The 26,699-nt window shown below is 51.3% G+C and overlaps 1 protein-coding gene across 2 annotated transcripts in view; it reads left to right on the top strand.

The window, feature by feature from the left end:
- Positions 1–24,651, top strand: part of ttn.1 (titin, tandem duplicate 1) — a 168,336-nt gene extending 143,685 nt beyond the window's left edge. For both annotated transcript variants that reach the window (XM_080784967.1, XM_080784968.1), the window contains 26 exons: positions 137–1,903; positions 2,059–2,352; positions 2,580–2,864; positions 2,981–3,280; positions 3,496–5,574; positions 5,797–6,099; positions 6,419–6,727; positions 6,864–7,154; positions 7,301–7,600; positions 7,765–8,070; positions 8,216–8,533; positions 8,898–9,179; positions 9,301–9,894; positions 10,379–10,666; positions 10,932–11,231; positions 11,534–11,836; positions 12,061–12,363; positions 12,554–13,138; positions 13,292–13,594; positions 13,754–14,053; positions 14,317–14,892; positions 15,192–15,497; positions 16,077–16,670; positions 16,846–21,819; positions 22,704–23,094; positions 23,309–24,651. In XM_080784967.1, the coding sequence (XP_080641093.1) occupies positions 137–1,903; positions 2,059–2,352; positions 2,580–2,864; positions 2,981–3,280; positions 3,496–5,574; positions 5,797–6,099; positions 6,419–6,727; positions 6,864–7,154; positions 7,301–7,600; positions 7,765–8,070; positions 8,216–8,533; positions 8,898–9,179; positions 9,301–9,894; positions 10,379–10,666; positions 10,932–11,231; positions 11,534–11,836; positions 12,061–12,363; positions 12,554–13,138; positions 13,292–13,594; positions 13,754–14,053; positions 14,317–14,892; positions 15,192–15,497; positions 16,077–16,670; positions 16,846–21,819; positions 22,704–23,094; positions 23,309–23,339 (16,682 nt within the window). In that variant the 3' untranslated portion in view covers positions 23,340–24,651. The remainder of the gene's footprint in view (positions 1–136; positions 1,904–2,058; positions 2,353–2,579; positions 2,865–2,980; positions 3,281–3,495; positions 5,575–5,796; positions 6,100–6,418; positions 6,728–6,863; positions 7,155–7,300; positions 7,601–7,764; positions 8,071–8,215; positions 8,534–8,897; positions 9,180–9,300; positions 9,895–10,378; positions 10,667–10,931; positions 11,232–11,533; positions 11,837–12,060; positions 12,364–12,553; positions 13,139–13,291; positions 13,595–13,753; positions 14,054–14,316; positions 14,893–15,191; positions 15,498–16,076; positions 16,671–16,845; positions 21,820–22,703; positions 23,095–23,308) is intronic.
- Positions 24,652–26,699: the final 2,048 nt, after the last annotated feature.

Raw genomic sequence — 26,699 nt, 5'->3', positions numbered from 1 at the left:
AGTACATGTAAAGTCAAAACAAATAAACACGTTCCCCACAGTCAAGGAATAGAACAGGTCAAGTTCAATGCAATCCAATTAATCCGCCTATATAAGATTGTCGGTATTCATTCCGTGTTTCTCCTGGTTCTTGCAGAGGAGGCCAAGGTGGACCCAGACGTGGCCATGAGAACTCACTACATCGTGAAGGCGGGTAAAGACGTGGAGCTGTCCGTCCCTCTGAAGGGCAGACCCGCTCCCACCACCTCCTGGACCAAGGGAGACGAGTGCATCGACAAAGACCCCAAGTATGAGTTCCACTACACCGACTCCACCTCGGTGCTGGTCATGCGTGAGGTGACCAGGCTCGACACCAGCAAGTACACGGTACAGATTGAGAATGGCGTGGGCGAGCCCCAGTTCCTGACTCTGTCCGTGAAGGTCCAGGACACTCCCGCTCAGTGCCAGAACCTGGTGCTGAAGGACGTGACCCGAGGAAAGGTCACTCTCTGCTGGGAGCCTCCTCTGCTCGACGGCGGTGCTGAGGTCACCAACTACATTGTTGAGAAGAGAGACTCCGCCAAGAGATCTTTCGCCCCTGTGACCACCAAGTGCACAGAGACCACATACACCATTGAAGACCTCTCGGAGAAGACTACCTTCTTCTTCCGTGTGATGGCTGAGAACGAGAACGGTGTGGGTGACACATGTGACACCGCTGATCCAGTCAAGGCTACCGAGACTCCGGGACCAGTCAAGGAGGTCTCTATGAAGGATTCATCCAAAACTTCTGTCACTCTGCAGTGGCTGAAACCTGACTATGATGGCGGCAGCATCATCTCTGACTATGTTGTTGAGACAAGACTCAAGGGTGAGGAGACATGGACTTTGGCCGGCTCCAGCAAACACTGTGAGTATATAGTCAAGAAGCTGAACGAGCACTCTGAGATGTTCTTTAGAGTCGCTGCCAGGAATGATAAGGGACACGGCGACTTTATTGAAATCGGGCCCATTAAGGTGATTGACTACATCATCACACCAGACGCGGACCTTTCAGAATACGAACGTAGCACCATCAAAGTCCGACTGGGTCACAATGTGCACATTGAGCTGCCATACAAGGGCAAGCCCAGACCTAGTGTCAGTTGGCAGAAGGACGGCCTGGCTCTGAGGGAGGACGAGCAGATCCGCTTCAAGACGACAGAGAACAAGGCCACTCTGATGATCAAGAACATCAGGAAGGACAACGAGGCCAAATACTCCATGGTCCTGGACAACAGGATCAACAGGAAGATATTCGCCATCCAAGTCATCACCCTGGGACCGCCGTCCAAATGCGTCGGACCTATCCGCCTGGACGAGGTGAGAGCGGAGAGCATCATGATCTCCTGGGACGAACCCAACGACTACGGAGGCGGAGCGATCACCTGCTACACGGTGGAGAAGCGCGACGCCACCCAGACCGACTGGAAGATGGCCTGCTCCAAGGTGGAGCAGACCGAGTACAAGATCTGCAACCTGATCAAGGGCGCACAGTACCAGTTCAGAGTGCGCTGCGAGAACAGGTACGGCGTCAGCGAGCCCTTGCTCTCGCAGATGGTCGTTGCCAAGCACCAGTTCAGGCCGCCAGGCCCGCCGGGCAAGCCGGTGGTGTACAACGTCACCAACGACGGCATGACCATCCAGTGGGAGCAGCCGCTGTACGACGGTGGCGCGCCCATCCAGGGCTTCCACGTGGAGAAGAAGGAGAAGAACAGCGTCATGTGGCAGAAGGTCAGCACGTTCCTGGTGAAGGAGAACGAGTTCAGGATCCTGGAGCTGATCGAAGGTCTGGAGTACAGCTTCAGAGTCTACGCCCAGAATGACTCTGGCTTCAGCCGCATGGGTGACGAGAGTAAGACCACCATGGCTGTCTCTCCTGTCGGTGAGTACATTTCTGTATACATGATCATTATTGCTGCAAATTGTATAGTCAACAAAAATTGTGCCACTTTAAAAAAAAGTGTAATGTGATGCTTTTTAGCTTTAGAATTCAATTATGCCACACTATAAATTATATTGTGTGTGTGTGTGTTTCAGATGCTCCTGGAATGCCGGACTACACAGACGTGACCTTTGACTCCGTGAGCTTGAAATGGGATGCACCCAAACACGATGGAGGCAGTAAGATCACTGGTTACACCATTGAGAAACGCCAAGGCAAGGGTCGCTGGTTCAAGGCTAACCTGACCGACTGCCATGATTGCGAGTACACGGTCACCGGCCTAACTATGAACGAACGCTACGAGTTCAGAGCCATCGCCAGAAACGCCATTGGTGTCGTCAGCCCACCTTCTAACTCATCTGGCTTAATTTGTGTCCGAGACGAGAATGGTGAGTGCTATTGTATGAGATCGGTATGAATCGGTCCTTCACATTTGGATTAGTTAAGTAAATACATGGAGGTTAACTATATTACTCTGACTCTGACAAATATAACCCAGGATCCCAATCTCATGTCATAATCTAGTAAATTCAATTACCTCAGCTCGCTCTTCCAAAATCGCACCAGTCGCGTATACCCGGTACTAACTCACAACATTTCTTTTCCCCCTCCAAAGCTCCACCAAACATCGAGTTTGGTCCTGAATACTTTGAGGGTCTGACCGTCAAGGCGGGAGACAACATCAAGGTCAAGGTGAGCATCACCGGCCGACCCGGCCCCAAGGTGGTGTGGTTCAGGGACGGCGTGGAGATCACCAAGAGGATGATGGACGTGATCAACGTGGCCGGAGCCAGCACGCTGTTCGTCAGAGACGCCGACCGCACGCACAAGGGCCTGTACACCGTGGAGGCCACCAACGGATCCGGAACCAAGAAGGCCAAGATCAACATACAAGTGCAAGGTCGGTGGTCTTGATGAATTAGTGTTATCCTTTTAATGAGTTCATGAGTAAATTGATTTGATAGTAGTTTATTTTATTCATCTGACCACACTTTTTTCGTTCTTCCCATCGTGCAGACACCCCCGGGGAAGTGGTGGGACCCATCGTGTTCTCTGACATCGCCGAGGGCAAGGTCACTCTGACCTGGAACCCTCCAGAGAACGACGGCTGCTCAGAGGTCACCCACTACATCGTAGAGAAGCGCGAGACCGCCAAGATCTCCTGGGCCCTGGTGACCGACGAGTGCTTCGAGTGCTCCTACGACGCCACCAAGCTCATCAAGACCAACGAGTACCAGTTCAGGGTCTCTGCCGCCAACAAGTTTGGTGTCGGCAGAACCATCGACTCCAGCCCCATCATTGCAGTGATGCAATACAGTAAGTTGATTAACATGCTGCAGGAAAGAACTTGGGAATGAGATAATTTATACATAACGTGTTCACATTGCTCAGAATGCTCACCATTCAAAGTATAATGATGTTCAAGTTCTTCTATGGCTAACTGCAAAGCTACGGATGATTGAATGAATTATATTATCATTTTTATGCCTCCACATTAGTATCTAAAAACATTTCATCTTGTTTTCTCCCAGCTACCCCCGACTCTCCAGGCACTCCCGATGCCACCGAAACGACAGGCGAGACCATCACCCTGGGCTGGGCAGCTCCCACTAACGACGGAGGCAACGCCATCCAGCATTACATCGTGGAGAAGCGCGAGAAGAAGACCGTCCGCTTCTACAAGGTGGTGTGCAAAAAGCCCATCGTGGAATGCGGCCACAAGGTCACCGGCCTCACCGAGGACATGGAGTACGAGTTCCGTGTGATGGCCGTCAACGACGCCGGCGTCGGAGCGCCCAGCAACGTCTCCATGGCCATCAAGGCCGAGGAGCCCAAGGACATCCCTGCGGCCCCGTCCGTGGTCTGCGTGTCTGACTCCACCGACACCTCCATCAGCCTGGAATGGAGCCGGCCCAGCGACGACGGAGGCATGGAGGTCTTGGGCTACGTGGTGGAGATGGCGGAGGGAGCGGAGGAGTTGGAGGACGAGGAGTGGAAGAGGATGAACGAGGAGCTGGTGCCCGAGACGCAGTACACGGCGGGCGGCCTGAAGACGGGCGGGGTCTACCGCTTCCGTGTGTCGGCCGTCAACCACGTGGGCGCCGGCGACCCGCAGGAGACCGAGGAGCCCGAAGTGGCCATGGACAGGCTGACGCCACCGCAGGTGGACATCGACGCCAGCTTCAAGCAGACGCACATCGTGAAGGCCGGAGCCTCCGTGTGCATGGCCGTCCAGTTCAGAGGAAAGCCCATCCCCACCGCCACGTGGGTGAAGGAGGACGGAGAGCTGGGCGTCATGTCCGAGGTCCTGACCACAGACAGCTCTAGCTCCCTGTCCCTCGAAAACTGCAACAGGAACGATTCGGGCCAATACACCATCACGCTGGAGAACACCGACGGCAACAAGGTCATCACCTTTACGGTGAAGGTGATGGACACCCCCGGAGCTCCACAGGCCGTGGCCTTCAAGGAAGTCACCCAAGGGTCCGTCACCCTCGTCTGGGAGCCGCCTCTCAACAACGGCGGCGCACGCATCCTCCACTACGTCGTGGAGAGGCGTGAGTCCAGCCGCCGCACCTGGATCCAGTGCGGAGCCAACTCCCCCGCACTCATCCTGAAGGTCCAGGACCTGCTGGAGGCGGTGCCGTACTTCTTCAGAGTCTCGGCCGAGAGCCAGCTGGGTGTAGGCGAGGCCTTTGAGCTGCCGGAGCCCGTCAGCGCCACCGCGGAGCCTGCCGCTCCTAAGAGACTGGACGTCCTGGACACCACGGACACCAGCGTATCCCTGGGCTGGCTCAAACCAGAGCACGACGGCGGCAGCCGCATCCAGGGCTACCTCATCGAGGCCATGGTTAAAGACGGAGACAAATGGATGACCGTCGGCAACACCAAGGGTCTCACCTACGACGTGGAGAAGCTCAACAAGGGAGACTCATATTCCTTCCGCGTGAAAGCCAAGAATGACGCCGGCTTCAGCCAGCCCAGAGAAACCCAGGCGCCCGTTCTGGTGAAGGAGCCTCATATCGAACCAGCAGCCGACCTCAGCGAGATTGCGAACCAACTCATCACTACCAGGTCCGGATGCACCTTCACCATTGACGTTCCCATCAGTGGCAGACCTGCTCCTAAGGTCACCTGGAAGCTGGAGGAGATAAGGCTGAAGAGCACGGAGAAGTGCCAGATCATCACGTCCAAGGGCAGGGCCAGCCTTTCCATGAAGGAGGCCATGAGGGGAGACGGTGGCAAGTACCACCTTGTCCTGGAGAACGTGGTGGGAACCAAGACCTTCACCGTCGATGTCAACGTCATCGGAAAGTCTAGTCCTCCCGAAGGAACCGTTGAGGTCTCCTCCATCACGTCCGAGTCATGCGATCTCACCTGGCAGGCGCCCGAGGACGATGGTGGCACCGACATCACCAACTACATCGTGGAGAAGCGAGAGTCCGGCTCCACCGCCTGGCAGCTCATCAACTCCAGTGTGAAGCGCACGTCGCTGCACGTCAGCCACCTCACCAAGTACATGCAGTACAGCTTCAGGGTGTGCGCTGAGAACAGGATGGGCATCAGCAGGTCCACCGAGTCTGAGACCATCGTCGCTGAGCATCCATTCAGTGAGTAACTTCATGATTGAACGTAATTAGCTATCCAGAGGGGGGGGGGGGGGGGGGGGGGGGTTGCAGATTAAACACGAATCCCTCGGTTGCCAACTTGTAGTTGCAACCAATAGTGAGTAAAAACGAGTCATATTACACTGTCTACTGTCTAGACGATAACAGAACGATGACGCTGAGTCCTCCAGGTGTCTTAAATGTCTCGTTTCCGTTCCTCAACAGCGCCTCCCGGACCGCCGACCAGGCCCCAGGTGTCCGGCGTCAGCGCCAACGCCATGACCATCAAGTGGGAGGAGCCGTACAACGACGGCGGCAGCAAGGTGACGGGCTACTGGATCGAGAAGAAGGAGAGTAACATCATCCTGTGGGTGAGGGAGAACAAGATCCCCTGCTTCGACTGCTACTACAGGGTGGAGGCCCTGGTGGAAGGCCTGGAGTACCAGTTCAGGGTGTACGCCATGAACAGCGCTGGCCTCAGCAAGTCCAGCGAGGCCTCCAAGAGAGCCGTGGCGCAGAACCCAGTTGGTGAGGATGAGCACAATTTTGTTCTACAGATATAAGATTTAGTAGCTCCTTTGCCCTGATATTACTCTTGTCGTACAAAGATGTACCTACCGTAAACACTTCCAAAAGTTATGAGCTTGCAGATTAAGCTGATAACTAAGCTTTTGGAAGATACATTTAAGGAAAGGTACACTTTCATGCCCAAAATAAGAACGGTTGAAAATGGGTTTGAAAAAAGAAAAAAAGTGCGAAAATCAACTGATACACAAAATACAAATCATTTGTTCCACTTCAGACAATAGGACCCCACAGATTAACTGTTGTGTGTGTGTGTGTTCAGATCCACCGAGCAGACCAGAGGTCAGCAAGAGCACCCGCTCCTCCGTGTCCCTGAAGTGGTCTACCCCGATGAACGACGGCGGCAGTCCCATCACCGGCTACATCGTGGAGCGCAAGCCCTACATGGAGTCCGGGGAGGGCCGCTGGCTCAAGTGCAACTACACCAACGTGACGGACACCACCTTCACGGTCTCGGCGCTGGGAGAGGGCGAGTCGTACGAGTTCAGGGTCATCGCCAAGAACGCCAACCAGGTGTACAGTCTGCCCTCCGAAACCACCGGCGAGGTGAAGTGCAAGTCGGGAGCGCTAGGTAAGATGCGAACTTCAACAAAACAACCACAACAACAAGAAAACGTATAAAAGCAGAATTGAGGTTCATTTATTATTAATAGTTTAATTATTATTATTATTATCGTACTGACTGTTACATTCCTGTTGTGCATCAGAACCTCCGAAGGCCCAGCTGGACGGCAAGCTCCTGCAGGACACGGTGAACGTCCGAGCGGGTTCGGACCTGGTTCTGGACGCCGCGGTGGGCGGCAGACCCAACCCCAAGTGCTCCTGGGCCAAGGGCACCAAGGAGCTGGAGCTGTGCGAGAAGTACCAGCTCACGTACACCACCAGCAAGGCCATGGCCGTCATCAAGCTGTGCGACAGAGACGACACCGGCGTGTACATCTTGACCGTCAAGAACATGAGCGGAACCAAGACGGCCGAGGTCAACGTCCAAGTGCTCGGTGAGTCTGAACACTACTGTTCTGCTTGCACTTTGTCATTTCTAATTTTTTATTTTAAAAAGCAAATACCTATACCAGCAATTCAACTCAAATTGAATACTGGGGCTCATTTATTTATTTTAACGAGTGTTGTTCTCTCTTCTCAGACACTCCCGGAGTCATCGAGGGTGCGATCGAGATCAGCAAGGTCACGGAGGATTCGTGCACGCTGAGCTGGAAGCCTCCGCTGGAGAACGGAGGCGACGCCATCAGCCACTACATCGTGGAGAGGAGAGACACCAACCGCCTCAACTGGGTGGTCATGGACGACGAGTGCAAGGAGAACACGGTCAACATCACGCGCCTGTTCAAGAACACGGAGTACCTGTTTAGAGTCCGTGGAGTGAACAAGTACGGGTCTGGAGTCTACGCCCAGTCTGACCTCATGGTGGCCAGAAACATGTTCAGTAAGTATACTTAACTTTTTCCATACATTAATTGCCTCAAAAGATAAACCTAAAGAGGATTAGATGAATATGTCATCTCTAAATTGAAAAACCAAAATTACAAAAGTGACATTAACTGTTGTAGTGAATTAACCTCCGGATGTCCCTTCGTGCCTCCTTTCTAGCCGTCCCATCTCAGCCGGGCACCGCCGAGATCCTGTCGTCGGGAGCGGACTTCGTCACCCTCGAGTGGCTGAAGTGTGAGAGCGACGGAGGCAGCCCGATCATCCACTACCTGGTGGAGAGGCGCGAGAAGAAGAGCTCCCGCTGGGTGAAGGTCAACAGGGACGGAGCCCTGGTGGAAACCATGCTGAAGGTGGCCGGCCTCACCGAGGGCAACACCTACCAGTTCAGAGTGACGGCCGAGAACAAGGCCGGAGACAGCGAGGCCAGCGAGATTTCTGCGTACGTCATCTGCAGAGTTCCAACATGTAAGTCTACTCAAAAAAACAACTGTTCGTTAACATTGATAATGGCATCATACATACATGGTACTAATAACAGAACTACCATTGATAACATCGATAAGAATATCCTTCTAATATTAACATCGATCGTCCCATCTCCCCCCGCCAGGCGTCCCGTACGAACCTTCCATCCCTCGCGTCACCGACACTCACGCCGACAGCATCAGCCTGGCGTGGTCCCGTCCCGTGGAGGACGGGGGCGCTGAGATCCTGGGCTACATGCTGGAGATGCAGGAGGCCGGCATCGCCGAGGAGGACGAGGAGGTGTGGACCCCTTGCCACGACAAGATGCTGAAGAATGCCGAGCACACCGTGGCCGGCCTGACGGCAGGGAAGAAGTACTACTTCCAGGTAGCCGCGGTCAACGCCAACGGAACCGGAGACTTCAGCGACCCGACTGCCGAGGTGGAGCCGATGGAGAGGATCGGTAAGGCTTCGTCATCTATTGTTATTACTAATGCATGAGTGTCTGGAGCAGTGATTCTCAACCATTTGAAATGTAATAAACGATTTCAATTCAAATATAGTACAGAAGAAAAGAAACCTAATCTACAAGCTCAAAACACATCACAGTGCGACATGTTTCGAGCTTGTAGCTCTGCTAGACAGGTTTCTAGCTTGTGGATCTGCTGTTTTTGATAGGACAGTATATTATGCAATGTGGTCCTCTGGAGTGAGTGTGGAACTATAGTGGGCGGCCCTCTCGACACCCCTGATCTACATGAGCAAGATTTAAGTCAGTATATTTTTTGGTTAATTTCCCAGCCTAAATCTGCCTTTTTTTCCAACAGAACTTCCCGACTTTGAGCTCCACGACGACCTGAAGAAGACCATCTGCCTCCGGGCCGGCGGCTCGCTGCGTCTGTCCGTGGCGGTCAGCGGACGCCCCGCTCCCACCATCACCTGGAGCAAGCCCGACGTGGACCTGAACGCGCGCGGCTTCATCGAGGTCACCAACGCCGCCACGCAGCTCATCATCGACAAGGTGCACCGCTACGACGCCGGCAAGTACACGCTGGTGGCCGAGAACTCCGCCGGCAAGCAGGAGGTCGGCATCATGGTGAAAATCTATGGTGAGTTTCACGTCGCTGTCTGTCTGTCTGTCGTCATAACGCATTGATCAAAACAAACTATATGCGATGGAACTTTAAAATATTTTAACTAACTAGAATCATCCTTCCCATATAACTTTAGACACCCCCGGCCCGACCGGACCCATCAAGATCAAGGAGCTGACCAAGGAGTCGGTCACCATCGCCTGGGACGCTCCCACCGTGGACGGCGGCGCGCCCGTCAACAACTTCATCATTGAGCGGCGCGAGGCGTCCATGCGTGCGTACAAGACAGTCACGCCCCGCTGCGGCAAGACGTCCTACAAGATCGACGGCCTGATGGAGGGCATGCTCTACTACTTCAGGGTGCTGCCCGAGAACATCTACGGCATGGGCGAGCCCTGCGAGACGCCCGAGGCCATTCTGGTGTGCGAGGTGCCCCTGCAGCCGCAGAGGCTGGAGATGATCGACGTGACCAAGTCCTCGGTCACCCTCGCCTGGGCCAAGCCCGAGCATGACGGCGGCAGCAGGATCCAGGCCTACGTGGTGGAGGCGTGCCGCGTCGGCACCGACAAGTGGATGAAGGTGGCCACACTGAAGATGACCGACTTCGAGTACACGCTGGAGAAGCTGGGCGAGAACGAGCAGTACATGTTCAGAGTCATGGCCGTCAACAGCAAGGGGCCTAGTGAGCCCAGAGAGATGGTCTCTGCCGTCACAGTGAACGAACAGAGAGGTATGTTTTTAACGCCCCGGAATTGCTCAGCAGTTTGATATGCATTAGTCCAAAATTATATATATATAATAAAGTAATTTATTGTTAATTTAACTAAGAGTTACAGACGCAGGAGTTGAGGCTAGGGTTGTCACAATTATTACATCATCGTCTAATCGTAATTATTTGAGATAATCGCAAATTATTTTGTGATAATCGTGTCCATTTTTGTTAAAACAAATTATAAAAATGGCAGTAATTTCTTGTTATATTTATTTCTTGGTTATTTGTCATATCCGTGCTGTGCACTTTTTCATTGCGAAGCCCATAAGGCAAACATAAATGTAATTTCTATTCATAATGTTCCAATTTCCGACGCCAAAAACACAATTAATTTGTTAAAAACGTAAATGTGTAATCGTAACAGCCCTAGTTGAGGCCTCACGTAGTTGTTTTGCGAGTAGAATCCTTTGCATATTGTCTAATCTATGCGTGTGTGTTCCAGTGATGCCAGTGGTGGACCTCAGCAGCATTCCCAAGAAGGAGGTGAACGTGCTGGCCGGTAAGACCTTCGAGCTGGAGCTGCCCATCGTGGGCAGGCCACCGCCCGCCTGCGCCTGGTACTTCTCCGGCAAGAAGCTGAAGGTGACGGAGCGCGTGAAGATCACGAGCACCAAGACTTTCTCCAAGATCAGCATCTCAGACACCAACATCAACGACAGCGGAGAGTACACCCTGGAGGTCAAGAACGTTGTGGGTGTCGTCAAGGAGGTCATCAAAGTCGTCGCCCTGTGTAAGACTATAAGTTATTATAATAGATAAGATAAACATGTTTTGAGTTGAGTTTTAAGGTGTCATAGTATATGAATAAGTATGTGTAAAATAATAATAATGTATTTAACTGTATATACATTATAGTTGCTGTCGGGAGGAAGTACTTTATTTTTTTCATAAATCAATGTGTGTTGGTTAAAAACAATATTTAACCAATGTGGCTCTTATACGATAATCCACTACATAAAACCCTAACGTCTTTCATTTCCGAACCTTCCTTCCAGCCAAGCCCGACGAGCCTAGGGGACCGGTCCGTTTCGACGAGGTGGACGCCACCACCATCACGTGCAGCTGGGACCTCCCGCTCAGGGACGGCGGCGCCCCGGTCAGCGGCTACGCTGTGGAGCAGCGCGATGCCCACCGCCCCGGCTGGGTGCCCGTCAGTGACTCCGTCAGCCGGCCCACCTTCCGCTTCGTCAACCTGACCGAGCGGAACGAGTATGTGTTCCGTGCCGCCGCCATCAACCGCTACGGCACCGGAGAGTTCCTGCAGTCCGAGGTCATAATGGCCAAGAGCGCATACGGTAAGCTCCCGCTGGTGTGAAAGTGACTATGGAAATAGTAATGTAATATAAATGTCGGCCGGCCATTTAAAAATAGCCCGATCTACAAGCTTGTACTGTAGATTCTGCTATTTTCAAAAGATTCGTATGCATTTTATACATTTGAAAACTTGTGAAATGGGACATTCTGCACAATGAGTACTTAATACTTTTGGTAGTTAAACAATGAACATCAATGATGATGTTAAGGTGAAAAAATAACAGAAAATAACAGAGAGCTGCCATTCTGTCTCACTAAACGCTCCAAATGTCCTCCCCCTCAGGCGTTCCCGGACCTCCCGGCAGACCCACGGTCTTCGACACGTCCCGTGACGGTATGACGGTGGCGTGGAATCCGCCGGAGGAGAACGGCGGCCTGGAGGTATCCGGATACATCATCGAGCGCAAAGAAGTGCGCTCGGAGAGATGGGTGCGGGCCAACAAGAACCCGGTCACCATGACCCGCTACAGGTCCACCGACCTGATCGAGGGTCTGGAGTACGAGCACAGGGTCACCGCCATCAACGCCCGAGGACTGAGCAAGCCCAGCCTGCTGTCCAAGCCGGCGGTCGCCACAGACCCCGTCGGTAAGTTATGCCGTCCTTATGTTCTTTAAATACATTATGCTGCTATACAGTTACATTTGAGGCATTTAGCTGGTACTTTGTTAAAGAGCAGCTCACAGAGTTAATGAATGTTGATTGGAATCTTTAAAATTGTCAAGCAAAGCGCACTGAATCTAATACGATTGTAAGTCGTTCCATGACAGAAACACTGACCTATATCATGAACCCCCCTCTCTCCACAAAAGATCCCCCTGGCTGTCCCCAGAACCCCAGGGTCACAGCTACCACCATGGAGTCTGTGTCCCTGGCCTGGAGTCCTCCAGACGACGAGGGTGATGCCAGGGTGGACGGCTATCTGATCGAGATGCAGAAGGTGGACACCAACGCATGGCTCAAGTGCAACACCACTCCTTCTCTGATCTGCGAGTACACCCTGACCAAGATGCCACAGGGACAGGAGTTCAAGTTCCGCGTGATGGCCTGCAACGCCGGTGGCTCAGGAGAGCCCGCCGAAGTTCCCGGAACGGTCAAAATCACGGAGATGCTTGGTAAGGATGCACAGCATACGGTAGTCTATTACTATGAACTACTGTACACAAATACAAATATATATATATATATTATATGATAATATATAGCCAGAGTGACTTGCAAAAAGCTTAAATCCCTAGATTACTAGCATTCCAATCAATCTTTAGCCAGTCCTCTAACCATCCCTTTTTTTCTTCTCCTGACTAGAATCTCCTGACTACGAACTGGAATTGAAATACAAGACGCTTTACGTGGTGAGACAGGGAGGAGTCGTCAGACTCTCTCTGCCCATCAAGGGTAAACCCGCTCCGACGTGCACTTGGTCTAAGGACAGCGGTGCCGTCTCCGACCTGGCCATGATTGCCAACACGGATGACGGTAGCGAGCTGATCATCAAGGGAGCCGAGAGGGGAGACTCTGGCACCTACAGCCTCTTCCTGGAGAACAAGGTGGGCAAGAAGAAGGCCCAGATCAAGGTCAGCGTCATCGGCCGCCCCAGCGCGCCCGAGGGCCCTCTGGCGTTCACGGAGATCCAGGCCAACTCGGTCAAGTTGTCCTGGAAGACGCCCGTGGATGATGGCGGCTCGGACATCCTGGGATACATTGTGGAGAGACGAGAGGCGTCCAGGAACGCCTGGTACACGGTGGACTCCAGGGTCACCGACACACATCTGCTGGTCAAGGGCTTCAGGGAAGGATCCAAGTACCATTTCAAGGTCACCGCGGAGAACGCCTTCGGCATCAGCGCTTCTCTGAAGTCCGAGGAGCCGGTGGTCGCCAAGACTCCCATCTGTGAGTACAATCGATATACCGTCGTCTATGCCTCTACACATTTATGTTACGTTTGAACCATTCATGCACTCACAGAACACAGCTTGCATTTCCAGATGGCCAACAAGTACAAAACATCTTCCACAATATTGACTGTGTTGTGATTGAAAACAGGTGTACCGGAGCCTTCGAACACTCCACCGGAGATCATGGACGTCACCAAGAGTTCTGTGGCCCTGTCCTGGTCCCGACCCAAGGACGATGGCGGCTCCGCCATCACCGGCTACTTTGTGGAGTACAAGGAGGTCTCGGTCGAGACCTATTCTCGCCACCAGAAAATGGTGACCTCCACCATGTTCACCGTGCCTAAACTCACACCCGACGCAGAGTACCAGTTCCGCGTTGTCGCCAAAAACGCCATTGGAGAGGCCGAGGCCGGACCTTTGTCCGACGCTGTCATCTGCAAAGATCCATTCGGTGAGTTTCATGCCGTTGAACTGTGAAACATACTGTGATGGGGATGCTGGATGATACGATAATGTTTCGCATCAAACTGACCTGTCTTAAACCTGATATATACACATAAAAAATAGCAGATCTACAAGCTAATAAAGTGTATTATTATCTCTCTTCTAGACAAGCCAAGCCAGCCGGGCGAGATCGACACGGTGACTGTGGACAGGAACTTCATCAAGATCAAATGGGGGGCTCCCCAGTGCGACGGAGGCAAGCCGGTCCTGGGCTACTTGGTGGAGTACAGGAAGTCCATTGCGAGCACCTGGAATAAATGCAACAAGATCAGGACCAAGGACAAGGAGTTCACGGTGCCAGGTCTGTCCGAGGCCACCGAGTACGAGTTCAGAGTGTTCGCTGAGAACGAGACTGGAATCAGCAGACCACGCAGAACCGCCACGTGCATCAAGACCAAACTGAGTGGTGAGTCAACTGTCATGTTCTGGCAGATAGAGCCGGCAGATAGAAAGTGAATTGTTTGAGAATTGTCATCATTACAGGCTATTTAATAAGTAAGCAGTATAGAGGTCAAATACTGTTTTATACACAAGTGACTTGGTATGTTAATAGAATTGTAACTAGCAGCTAAACAACAGAGATTATAGAAAAGCTGAAGTTGTTGAATAATTAGCAATGTGATAAAAGGGCTCCGTTAGTAACGTACACCTGACTTGCGACGGTTACAGCCGAAAGCGCGCCAGGCCTGAGGAAGGAAATGGACGAGGTGACCGCCAAGTTCGGCCAGCCGGCCGTCATGAAGTGCCAGATCATCGGCAGACCCCTGCCGGTCATCAGGTGGTACCACGGCGGCAAGGAGGTGCTCGAGTCCCGCAAGTACGAGATGAGCTCGGACGGACGCAACCTCTCGCTGTCCATCACCACGGACCAGCAGAGGGACGAGGGCGAGTACACCTGCAAGGCGGTCAACGACGCCGGCGAGTGCGAGACCACCGGCCTCCTGGTACTGGAGGCGGCCGCCCGCTTCCACCCCGACTACCCACTGAAGGACACCTACCACGCCGCGCTGGGCAGCACCCTCAGGATCCACTGCGTCTACATCGGCCGCCCGGAGCCCAAGATCATGTGGCTTCAGGGCTCCAAGACGCTGGAGAACACGGAGGACATCACCATCGAGTCCACGGAGCATTACACGCACTTGATCATCAAGAACGCCCAGCGCCGAGTCCACGGCGGGAAGTACAGGGTCAGGCTGCACAACCACTTCGGCCGCGCCGACACTGCCTTCAACGTTGAAATCACAGGTATGATTGTTTGTTTTTTTTCGTTTCAGAATCGTACTCTTGTTGGCGTGTTTTTCATTCATTATACTACATATTATCGTAGCTTTCGGGTGGAAAACCTGTCCAAAAGTGTTACTTTTTGGGTAGTAAAAAGAACTGTGTTCCAGTGGATCCAATGTAGTTATTAGTTAGTCACTTGTCATTCGTCAAATATGTATTGCAATGTGGACATACAAGTTTTCCGCCCGACTGCGACGCTATACATATGGACACGTTTGGAGAAGTGCTGACCCCGCTCACCGTGCGTGTGTGTCTTCCAGACAAACCCGACATCCCCGTGGGCCCCATCACTCTGGACGCGCTGCTCAAGAACTCGGTGGTCATCAGCTGGAAGGCCCCCACCGACGACGGCGGCTCCATGATCACCAACTACATTGTGGAGAAGCGCGAGGACAAGGAGGGCACCGACTGGGAGCTGGTGTCGTCCTCCATCAATGGCACCTCGTGCCGCGTGCCCAACCTGATCGACAGCGCCGGCTACTACTTCCGCATCTCCGCCCAGAACCGCTACGGCAACAGCGAGCCGCTGGAGCTGGCCGCGCCCATCCTCATCAAGAGTCAAATGGGTATGTTGTTTTGCAAAATCTGGTATTATTATACAATAATATGCAATACATTTTAGAGGGCATTAGTGTGATATAGTAGTGTGACACCATCTATGATACATAAGTTATGTAGAAGCAGCTGGTGAATGTGGTTGTCTACTGTATATACCACTGTTTCCCCTCACACTGGATCGGGGCCCATTTCTGGGTAACAGACCAATTATTTTGGATCACGACTCGAGTATAAAGCCCATTTATTTTCCTACATAAAAAAACCCCAATATTATTTAAAAAGATTGTCCCCTCCCCCCCCCCCCCAAAGAAAGCACAAACACAGACAGACAAATCTATGAAATACCATAAATAAAATAAGAATAATAATGAAGTAGTGAAAATATCAGATCTACAAGCACACAACACGTCGCTTTGTGCCACGTTGCGTGCATCTAGATCTGCTATTTTCACTAGTTTCGGGGCGAATGTCTAAGCTCTCTTTTGGGTCTCGACATGAAAGGTCTGGGAACCATGCACTGGTCTGGCTAAATTGAGGAGAAAAATAACAAAGTCTAATTGCATCTAACATGTTGCTCCTTTCCTCAGACAAACCATCGCCGCCCCTGTCTCCCGTGGTCTCCGGCATCACCAAGGTCTCGTGCGTGCTCGCCTGGAAGCCCCCTCTCAGAGACGGCGGTTCCAAGATCAAGAGCTACTGCGTGGAGAAGAAGGAGAAGAAGTGCGAAGAATGGACGCCCGTGACCACGGACGAGATCAAGCAGACCGTGTTCTCCGTCAAGCACCTCACCGAGGGCTCGGAGTACGTGTTCCGCATCAAGTGCGAGAACCTGGGCGGCGAGAGCGACTACAGTGAGGAGACGGCGCCCATGGTGCCCGCAAACGCGGTGGACGTGCGCGCGCCCGCCTTCAAGGAGGAGCTGAGGAACCAGAGCGTCAAGTACAAGAGCAACGCCACACTGGTGTGCAAGATCATCGGGCAGCCCAAGCCCGTCATCAAGTGGTTCCGACGAGGAAAGGAGATCCAGTCTGATGGGAAGAAGCTCAAGATCCAGGAGTTCAAGGGAGGCTACCACCAGCTGGTCATCACCGAGGCTGACGAGGACGACTCCACCATCTACCAGATCAGAGCCACCAACCAGGGAGGCTCCATCTGCGCCACCATCTCTCTGGACGTTGAGGGTAAGTTCACAGACACCTACAAAAGTCTACTTAATAGTATGACGTATTCAGTCCCACAATTTACAGTTACAGCTAAAAGTTACCTTTTAGTTACCTTTTACAGTCCAACTATATTGTAACTGTGTCATTTTAACGTTTCACAAATGAAAAAACTAATATATATTTGTTTTTCCAGTCCCGGCCAAGATCAACCTGCCTAAGAACCTGAAGGACAAGGAAGCCATCCCCGCCCTGCGCGGCGAGATGGTCAACATCAAGATTCCCTTCACGGGCAAACCCGACCCGGTGATCACCTGGCAGAAGGGCCAGGACCTGATCGACAGCAACGGCTACTACCAGGTCATCGTCACCCGCTCCTTCACCTCGCTGGTGTTCCCCAACGGCGTGGAGAAGAAGGACGCCGGCTTCTACATCGTCTGCGCCAAGAATCGCTTCGGCATCGACCAGCAGACGGTGGAGCTGGACGTGGCGGACGTGCCCGACCCGCCGCGCGGCCTCAAGGCCAGCGACATTTCCAGGGACTCGGTCACACTCAGCTGGGTGGAGCCGGCCAACGACGGTGGCAGCCGCGTCAGCAGCTACATCATCGAGAAGTGCCCCACCACCGCAGAGAGGTGGGAGCGTGTGGCCCAGTCCCGAGATAGCCACTACACCATCATCGGCCTGTTCGGCGGCACCGGCTACCAGTTCAGGGTCATCGCCGAGAACAAGTTCGGCCAGAGCTCTCCGTCCGAGAGCAGCGGTCCCATCATGACCAAGGAGGACAAGTCCAGAGTGCTACTTTACGACCGCGAGGTCGACGACTCCGGGTCCACCGGCCCCAGGGGCAAGGTCATGGTCAACGACGCCAAGAACCTCCACGACAGATTCTCCATTGCAGAGGAGCTGGGAAGAGGACAGTTTGGTATTATCCACCGCTGCGTGGAAATCAGCTCAGAGAAGACCTACATGGCTAAATTTGTCAAAGTGAGGGGCGCCGATCAAGCCATCGTCAAGAAAGAAGTCGCCACTTTGAATCTCGCCAAGCACGCCAACTTCCTCCTCCTCCACTACGCTTTCGAAAGCCCAGAGGAACTGGTGTTGATCTTCGACTTTATCTCCGGCAGCGACATCTTCGAGCGCCTCAACTCGCCGGACTTTGAGCTCAACGAGCGCGAGATCGCCAACTACATAAGGCAGGTGTGCTCGGCTCTGGAGTTCCTGCACGAACAGAGCTATGGCCACTTCGACATCAGACCCGAGAACATCGTGTACACCACCAGAACCAGCTCCAACGTGAAGATCATCGAGCTGGGCCAGGCCCGACACCTGACTCCCGGAGACCAGGTGAAGATCCAGTACACCACCGCTGAGTACGCCGCTCCCGAGATCCACCAGAGCGATCTGGTCAGCACCGTGACCGACATGTGGTCCGTGGGCGTCCTCGCCTACGTGCTCATCAGCGGAATCAACCCGTTCACCGCCGAGACCAACCAGCAGATGATCGACAACATCTCCACCGCGGCCTATACCTACGACGACGAGTCCTTCAAGCAGGTCACCGTCGACGCGCTGGACTTCACCGACCGCCTGATGACCAAGGAGCGCAAGCACCGCATGAAGGCCACCGAGGCCCTGGAGCACTCCTGGCTGACGAAGCCGGCGGAGGAGCTCAGCGGTAGGCCGATGCAAACGGGCAGGCACAAGAGATACTACCAGGCCATGGCCAAGAAGGAGTGGGCCACGGTCGTGTCCGCGGCCCGCGTGGCCAGCAGCGGCTCCATCAGGTCCCAGAGAGGAGTCTTCGTCGCCAAGGTGAAGTTCGCTACGTTCGAGCACGGCCCCGTCGCCGGCCAGCTCAGCCACAGCGTGGTGAACGAGGGAGACAGCTTCAAGATGACCTGCAACGTCGAGAACTACGACAACAGCACCGAGGTGACGTGGTACAGCGGCGTCCGGCAGCTGGAGGCCGGGGACAAGTACGAGATCGAATACGAGGACGGCGAGGCTGTAATCACCGTGAACAAGGTCACCAGAGCAGACGACGGAACCTACAGGTGCAAGATCGTGAACGAGTACGGAGAGGACAGCGCCTACGCCGAGGTGTTCGTCAACGGTGTAAGGTCTTACCGCGACTACTTCACGACGCGCGTGGTGAAGAAGGTGAAACGCCGTGTCGACACCGCCAGAATGCTCCAGAAGCCACCGGAGTTCACGCTGCCTCTTGTCAACCGCACGGCCTACATCGGAGAGAACCTCCGCTTTAGTGTCACGCTCACCGTGCACCCAGAGCCCCGTGTCACCTGGCACAAGTCCGGACAGAAAATGGTCCCTGACCCTGATGACAAGAAGTACACCTTCATCAGCGACAAGGGTCTCTATCAGCTGATCATCAACAAACTGGACAAAGACGATGACGCAGAGTACAGCGTCGTGGCCAAGAACAAGTACGGTGACGACAGCTGCAAGTGTCGCCTCACCGTTAACCCTCGGCCCACGCCGGCAGACACGACACTGAGGCCCATGTTCAAACGCCTGCTCGCCAACGTCGAATGCAAGGAGGGACAGGACGTTCGCTTTGAGATCAGAGTGTCCGGTCGCCCCGACCTGAAGTGGGAGAAGGATGGCATGCCCTTGGCCTTCGGTCCAAATATCGAAATCGTCCATGAGGGCCTGGATTACTTCATCCTGCACGTGAAAGACACGCTTCCTGAAGACGCCGGCGTGTACAGAGTCACTGCCACCAACACTGCCGGATCCGCCAGTTGCCAGGCGTCCCTAAAAGTGGAGCGTGTCACTCACGTGAAGAAGGTGTATGTTAGTATAAAGGAAAAGAAGGCGGCAGCTGAGAAGGAGAAACTAGACAAGAAGGTGAGACTGAACCAGATTATGAGTGGCACCGCTATCGATCCTCTGCCCCCCGCTGCCGTGATGGCCATCAGGGAAGCGGCCTCCATGTTCAAACCCGCCGTGGAAACCAAGAAGGGTGAGAAGACCGAGGCTGAGATCCAGAAAGAGAAAGAAGAGAGGAAGAAGAGGGCAGACGAGAAGAGGCTGCGCATGCCATACGACGTTCCCGCTCCTCGCAACTTCAACCCGGCCGTACTTTTGGAGGACAATGAGATCAAACACTTTAAGCCCTTCTCCGACATGAAGTGGTACAAGACGGTGCGTGACCAGTACGAGTTCCCAGAGCCCATGGACAAGATCACGCAGAAGCGCCAGAAGCGCATCCGCCTGTCCAGGTGGGAGCAGTTCTACGAGGTGCCCCTGCCCAGGATCAACGACCAGTACAAGCCTAGGTGGCGCATCCCGGCCGTGACCCAGGACGACCTGGAGACCGTGAGGCCCGCAAGGCAGCGCACTCCCTCGCCCGAGGTAGAGGCCTACTACCGGATGAGGAGGAGGTCTCTGGGCGACTTCAGCGACGAGGAGCTGCTGCTGCCCGTCAAGGAGTATCTGTCCATGAAGCAAACCGAGGAGGACAGGCTGGCACTGGAGGAGGAACTCGCACTCGGCTACTCCGTCTCTCCACCCAGCCTCAGCCCCGTGCGCTTCGAGCTGTCTGCCCTGCGCTCCACGTCTCCCAGGAGAGTCTACCACGCCGAGGAGGAGGAGGGAGCAGAAGCCGCCGCCAGATACGACTCCTACCGCATCCCGTCTAAATTCGAGGCCGGCCCGAGCTACCACGATTTGCGCCAGCGCCACTTGCAGACCACCTACAGACCTCCCAACCAGAAGCAGAGGGTGTATGAAGAGAAGGAGGATCATGAGTTGCTCCGCCCTCACAAAATGGCAGAGAGAATGACTGGCTACAAGAGTGAGCTGAAACGCATGGAGTTTGAGGAGAAGATCAGAGTCTCCAAGAGGGAGACGACTGCCGTCGCCCAGTACTCCGAGGAGGTCCAGTCCGAGTACCTGACCGCTCGTGCCTCCGAATATATTGCTAAACCAATCAAGAAGCTTCCGCCTGCTGAACCGCCAGCCCCTGAGAAGGCTGCCAAAGTTGATCAAGTGACCTACCCCAAGGTTGACTTCATGTCCAGGTACGAGGAGAGGAAAGAGGTCCTGAGGACAGAGAGGCTGTCCATGGTGAGGAAGGAGACGGTGACACAGGCTCCCTTCAGCCTGGACCACGCTCCACGCATCTCCATCAGGATGCGCTCACACCGCGTGCCCTACGGCTGCAACACCAAGTTCACCCTGAACATCCAGGCCAAGCCCGACCCACAGATCACGTGGTCCCACAACGGGAAGGAGATCCAGCAGGGCAGGAAGTACCGCATGACCAGCCTGAGTGGAGTCTTGACCCTCCAGATCACTGAATGTGTGAGCGAGGACGCTGGCACCTACCGCGTGGTCTGCAAGAACGCCAGGGGAGAATGCTCTGACTATGCCACTCTGGACGTGGCCGGAGAGGAATACGCTGCTTTCTCAACACTCCGCCGTGGGGACGAGGAGCCACCGTCTGCACACGACCCCGACATGACCAGGACGGAGGTATATCACGTCTCATCATCCAAGACTACCGTCGAGGAGACGAGAGTGCAGGAAACCACCACCGTTGTAGGGACAAAGACGGTAACGGAAAGCAAGAAAGTGGCCGCCAAGATCGTGAGCAAACCACAGTCTCTGACCGTGAATCAGGGAGATATGGCCGAGTTCTTGTGTGAAGTCGCCGGAGACCCGGCACCTTCTATCACCTGGCTGCGGGAAGGCTCTGCGATCGGCTCCTCTTTCCGTCACCACATCGTCTCCGCTGAAAACACCTCCAGCTTTGAGATCTCAATCGTGGAGATGGCGGACGAAGGCAGCTACTCGCTGGTGGTGGAGAACGCTGCGGGCAGCCAGGAGGGTTTCTTCACTCTGAGCGTACGCAAGTCAGAGTCCAAGGAGAAGGTCGCAGAAAGGATCACTTCACCGGAGGCCAAGTCCCCCGAACCCAAATCTCCCCCGAGAGTCAAGTCGCCAGAACCAATCAAGTCACCACAGAGAGTGAAGTCTCCTCCCACGGTCACGTCCCCGGCGCCATCGGACAGGGAGCAGGCGATGTCACCAATCAAGACACCAAAGAGAGTGATGTCCCCCACAGCCAAGTCCCCCGAGCCAATCAAATCACCGAAGAGAGTGATGTCACCAACCTTGGAAAAGGCGCCTGCCGCTGTACAAGGTAAGAAGAATTATTTTAATTGGCGGCAAGTCATAATGCAGATGATGTTTGTTCATCTTTTGTCGTTGTGAAATTTCAATTTCAATGTCAATAGTCCTTTAACAGTTTTACTGCTCCTGGCGGAACGTTCCGTCAGAAGGAATCCAACCAGCAACTGCTTCTGGCGTAATGTTCCGTCTGATAAGCTTTATTATTGATATCAAACCGGATCGCTATTTAGATTACTAAGTAACACTATTATGTCCATGACATAATAGTCATTGGCTTCACTAAAACTGTTAACACCAAGCACTATAATTGTAACTATCACTATAAAGGGCTAGTTTTAAAGATCATTCCAACTCTAGTGGGTGGCGGAGTCCACACTCCACACCACAACCATAACAAAGACAATGGTGGTGAACGATGTTGTTATAGTGCTTGGTGTGAACGGCCCTTTTGACAAGCTTTCTTTCCTCTGAGAAACTTGGCTCACATAAAACATGAATGCTTAATGTTTATGCTTGACATCTTAAACATTAATTATGCCTTGGGTGGTCGGTGGGTGTCACCGACCACCCAACAGCTCGTTTGTGGGGGATAATCAGTGGTGTGCACAGATAGATACTAGGGGGTGCTAGAGCAACCCCTGCCCTTTTGGCAATGTGCCCTTTTGAAGAAAAAATCTATATTCTTGATAAAAAGCTTCTAATATAAAGTCTATAAATCTATAAAAAGTCTATAAATCTCACACTATTAAGGCAACCGGCCGGTTCCACGCGCTGCACAAGGTGCCCTTTTTTCACTTGAGCACCTGCCCCTCTAAATGTCTGCGCACACCACTGGGGCTAATGCAAATTAAGCCATAACACATGAATCATGTGCTTTTCGTCTGCTATCCTCAGCCCTTGTTGAAGAACCAACTAAAATGGGTATTGTGGCGCAAAGAGCTTCTGCTGACAGCAGCAGCATGATGATGCAGGAACATTACTCAGCCGGCGCTCATGTGGAAGCTGCCTCTTACAGCAGCAGCACTCACACTGCTGAGGTTTCACTCCAGAGCATGTCAGCCACTAGCAGCATGTCTGCCATGATGACGTCTGAGTCAATGGCTGCCATGAGCGCCAGCAGCAGCAGCAGCAAAATGATGGAAATGTCTGAGTCAATGGCTGCTATGAGCGCAAGCAGCAGCAAAATGATGGAAATGTCTGAGTCAGTGGTTGCCATGAGCTCCAGTAGCAGCAGCAGCAGCAGCAGCAAAGTGATGGAAATCTCTTCTCACTCCTCGTCTCTGAGGTAAAAAGTTACCGCTAGTTGTCGGTAACTAACGTACAATCAAAACCAGCTTTTGATTGTACGTGATTATGCTGAGCAGCATCATGGTGAATGACTACAAGTATACAAATAAAAAACAAAAGTATAGCAGAGTGATTCTATGTCTCTTGTTGGTTTGACGGTAGAAACTAACTGTTGGTTTGCTTTGTGTCTGCGTGCGTGTGTGGTCCTACAGGCAGATGAGTGGAGAAGGAGAGGAGCACTGATCCAGACCGGTTCCTGAGCGTGGGGAGGACCGGCACCAGTCACACCAGTGACTTCAGGACGTCTGGAGTGAAGGAGGCTAATGTTGGAGCAAAACACTTTCGAAAACTGTCCAACCAGCTTGGATTCCAATCCGCTGCTGTTCACATTTGGTCCATGTAGAAACAAAGAAAAATGTAATAGAAAACAGCAACATGGATAAAAACGTCCACATTTCAGTTAATTTCTACCCTCAATTCCCTGATCCACTTTTATTTATTGAATTAGCAAAACCTAATCTTTACTGATCTTAGATAAAGATCTGGATTACTGTTCTTGTAAATATGAACTATTTTTATACCAAACTTGACATTAATTTATGCCAAACTAGACTGAAGTCTAAAGTTGTTATAAAATGTGCCATATTGGATAAATATGACTTAGGATTTTTGATCCATTTTTCTGTGACATGTACATAATGTATATAGCCGAATTTAAACGGTTATGGGAAATGTATGCATTGTTATTTATGACAATATTAACTGAAACTAAAATGAAACAAAGTTTTAAAAAGGAGAAAGTTTCTGCATGAAACGAATACCCTGTTATACCTGAAACTAAAACACTGTGCCTCAACGATTTGTTGAAGTCTTTTAAGATTGCCTCAGCAGGTAGAGAGGCTCCCTGTTGAAGTTTGAAACAAGAATCTGAGACAAGACTATTATCCACACGCCTCAGTGCGTGTAATATTACAGTTCTCCTATATGAATTATTAACACGACCATAAGACCCTGAGTGCTGTTTGCATAATACCCTCATGTAAGCAGCAGGAACTGGTCTTGTGTTTCGGACTGACTATGTCATTACCACCATTTTGATGACATGCTCGGAGTGCAAGCGGCCTGCACTCTGGGGTTTCGATAATTTTAATGTGCACTGTTTCTGGCAAAGGACCCTTGGATTGCCCTTTTTCAAGAGTAACATCACCCTGTCCACAAATACAGAATGAAAGAAAAAAGAAAAAGTCAATACAAGTTATTCTTTGCAGAAGCAGTGCCAGCTCTCGGAGGCTAGTTTGGTAATGTGTTGTGTGTTTTTTGAGTGTGTTTTTGTAGATTTTAGTCAATTCACCTTGTTCGCTATAGTCAGGGTTTTCACCAAGCCAGTGCACCACAGCAAGTCCACCGGCTGTGAAACGAAAGAAAAATGAAAATTGCATTCATTGTATGCCCTGCACTTGGATTTAATTGATGTTGATATAGCATTGCCAATATGTAACTTCCTCCTTGAGTTATGTGCATTAATGATTTAATAAAGCATGATTTCAGCACTATATACGACATGTCTCTGTATCTGTTTATTTTTCGTTGTCATTGTTATGTTAGACAGCTTAGAATAGGAACCCAGATAAGCTTATTGCGAGTTATCATCAATCAGTGGTGGAATAAGTACTCAAGGTTTTTATTGTCTATTTTCAAATGGCTGAAATGTATATAGGACTGAAAAATTCCGCAATTTCCGCAATTTCCGCAATTTGCAATTTCCGCAATTTCCAATTCCGCAATTTCCGCAATTTCACGTGTTTTCCGCAATTTCCAATTGCGCAATTTCCGCAATTTCCAATTTTCGCAATTTTCAATTTCCGCAATTTCCGCAATTTCCGCAATTTCCAATTCCGCAATTTCCGCAATTTCCAATTTTCGCAATTTTCAATTTCCGCAATTTCCGCAATTTCCAATTTTCAATTTCCGCAATTTCCGCAATTTCCGCAATTTGCAATTTCCAATTTCCGCAATTTCCGCAATTTCCGATTCCGCAATTTCCAATTTCCGCAATTTCCGCAATTTTCAATTTCCGCAATTTCCGCAATTCCCAATTCCGCAATTTCCGCAATTTCCAATTTTCAATTTCCGCAATTTCCAATTTCCGCAATTTCCGCAATTTCCAATTCCGCAATTTCCGCAATTTCCAATTTTCGCAATTTTCAATTTCCGCAATTTCCGCAATTTCCAATTTCCGCAATTTCCGCAATTTCCGCAATTTTCAATTTCCGCAATTTTTTATTTTTCCGCAATACTCCGCAATAAAAAAATCTAAAAACATGGGCTATATCGTTTTTTCCGCAATTTTCCTCGATTTCACCTTTTTTAAATCCTCAAAAATGATGAAGACTATAACGATGACCTCTGAGACCATGGACCAATGAACCATGTAAATACAACAAATTGAGCAGGGCACTGCAGGGAGTTGCACCCCGTTCCGGTAAACCAGAAGTACGACACCAGTGCCTTAGTTTTTGTGTTGTCATTTACAGGTCCTTTGGTTAAAATGTAAATTTTACATTTCAACAGTAAAGCCTCGTTTCTCATCATTTTGGACCGTGGGCTATAGCCCATATCGTACGGCATACTATAGCGCGCCGTTTTTCATCATTTTTGAGGATTTGAAAAAAATGACGAAATTACAAAAACGGTGGGTTATAGCCCATGTTTTTTTAAATTTTGAAAAAAAAAGTTAGCCTCGTTTCTCATCATTTTGGACCGTGAGCTATAGCCCATATGGTACGGCATACTATAGCGCGCCGTTTTTCATCATTTTTGATGATTTGAAAAAAATGACGAAATTACAAAAACGATGGGTTATAGCCCATGTTTTTTGAAATTTTGAAAAAAAATGTTAGCCTCGTTTCTCATCATTTTGGACCGTGAGCTATAGCCCATATCGTACGGCATACTATAGCGCGCCGTTTTTCATCATTTTTGAAGATTTGAAAAAAATGACGAAATGACAAAAACGATGGGTTATAGCCCATGTTTTTTGAAATTTTGGAAAAAAAAGTTAGCCTCGTTTCTCATCATTTTGGACCGTGAGCTATAGCCCATATCGTACGGCATACTATAGCGCGCCGTTTTTCATCATTTTTGAAGATTTGAAAAAAATGACGAAATGACAAAAACGATGGGTTATAGCCCATGTTTTTTGAAATTTTGAAAAAAAAAGTTAGCCTCGTTTCTCATCATTTTGGACCATGGGCTATAGCCCATATGGCACGGCATACTATAGCGCGCAGTTTTACATCATTTTTGAAGATATGAAAAAAATTACGAAATGACAAAAACGATGGGTTATAGCCCATGTTTTTTGAAATTTTGAAAAAAAAAGTTATCCTCGTTTCTCATCATTTTGGACCATGGGCTATAGCCCATATCGTACGGCATACTATAGCGCGCCGTTTTTCATCATTTTTGAAGATTTGAAAAAAATGACGAAATGACAAAAACGATGGGTTATAGCCCATGTTTTTTGAAATGTTGAAAAAAAAAGTTAGCCTCGTTTCTCATCATTTTGGACCGTGGGCTATAGCCCATATCGTACGGCATACT

The sequence above is a fragment of the Protomyctophum bolini genome (genome assembly GCF_963924005.1).
Source record: "Protomyctophum bolini genome assembly, chromosome: 16".
Taxonomy (NCBI): Eukaryota; Metazoa; Chordata; class Actinopteri; order Myctophiformes; family Myctophidae; genus Protomyctophum; species Protomyctophum bolini.
This window is presented reverse-complemented; position numbering and strand designations above follow the sequence as displayed.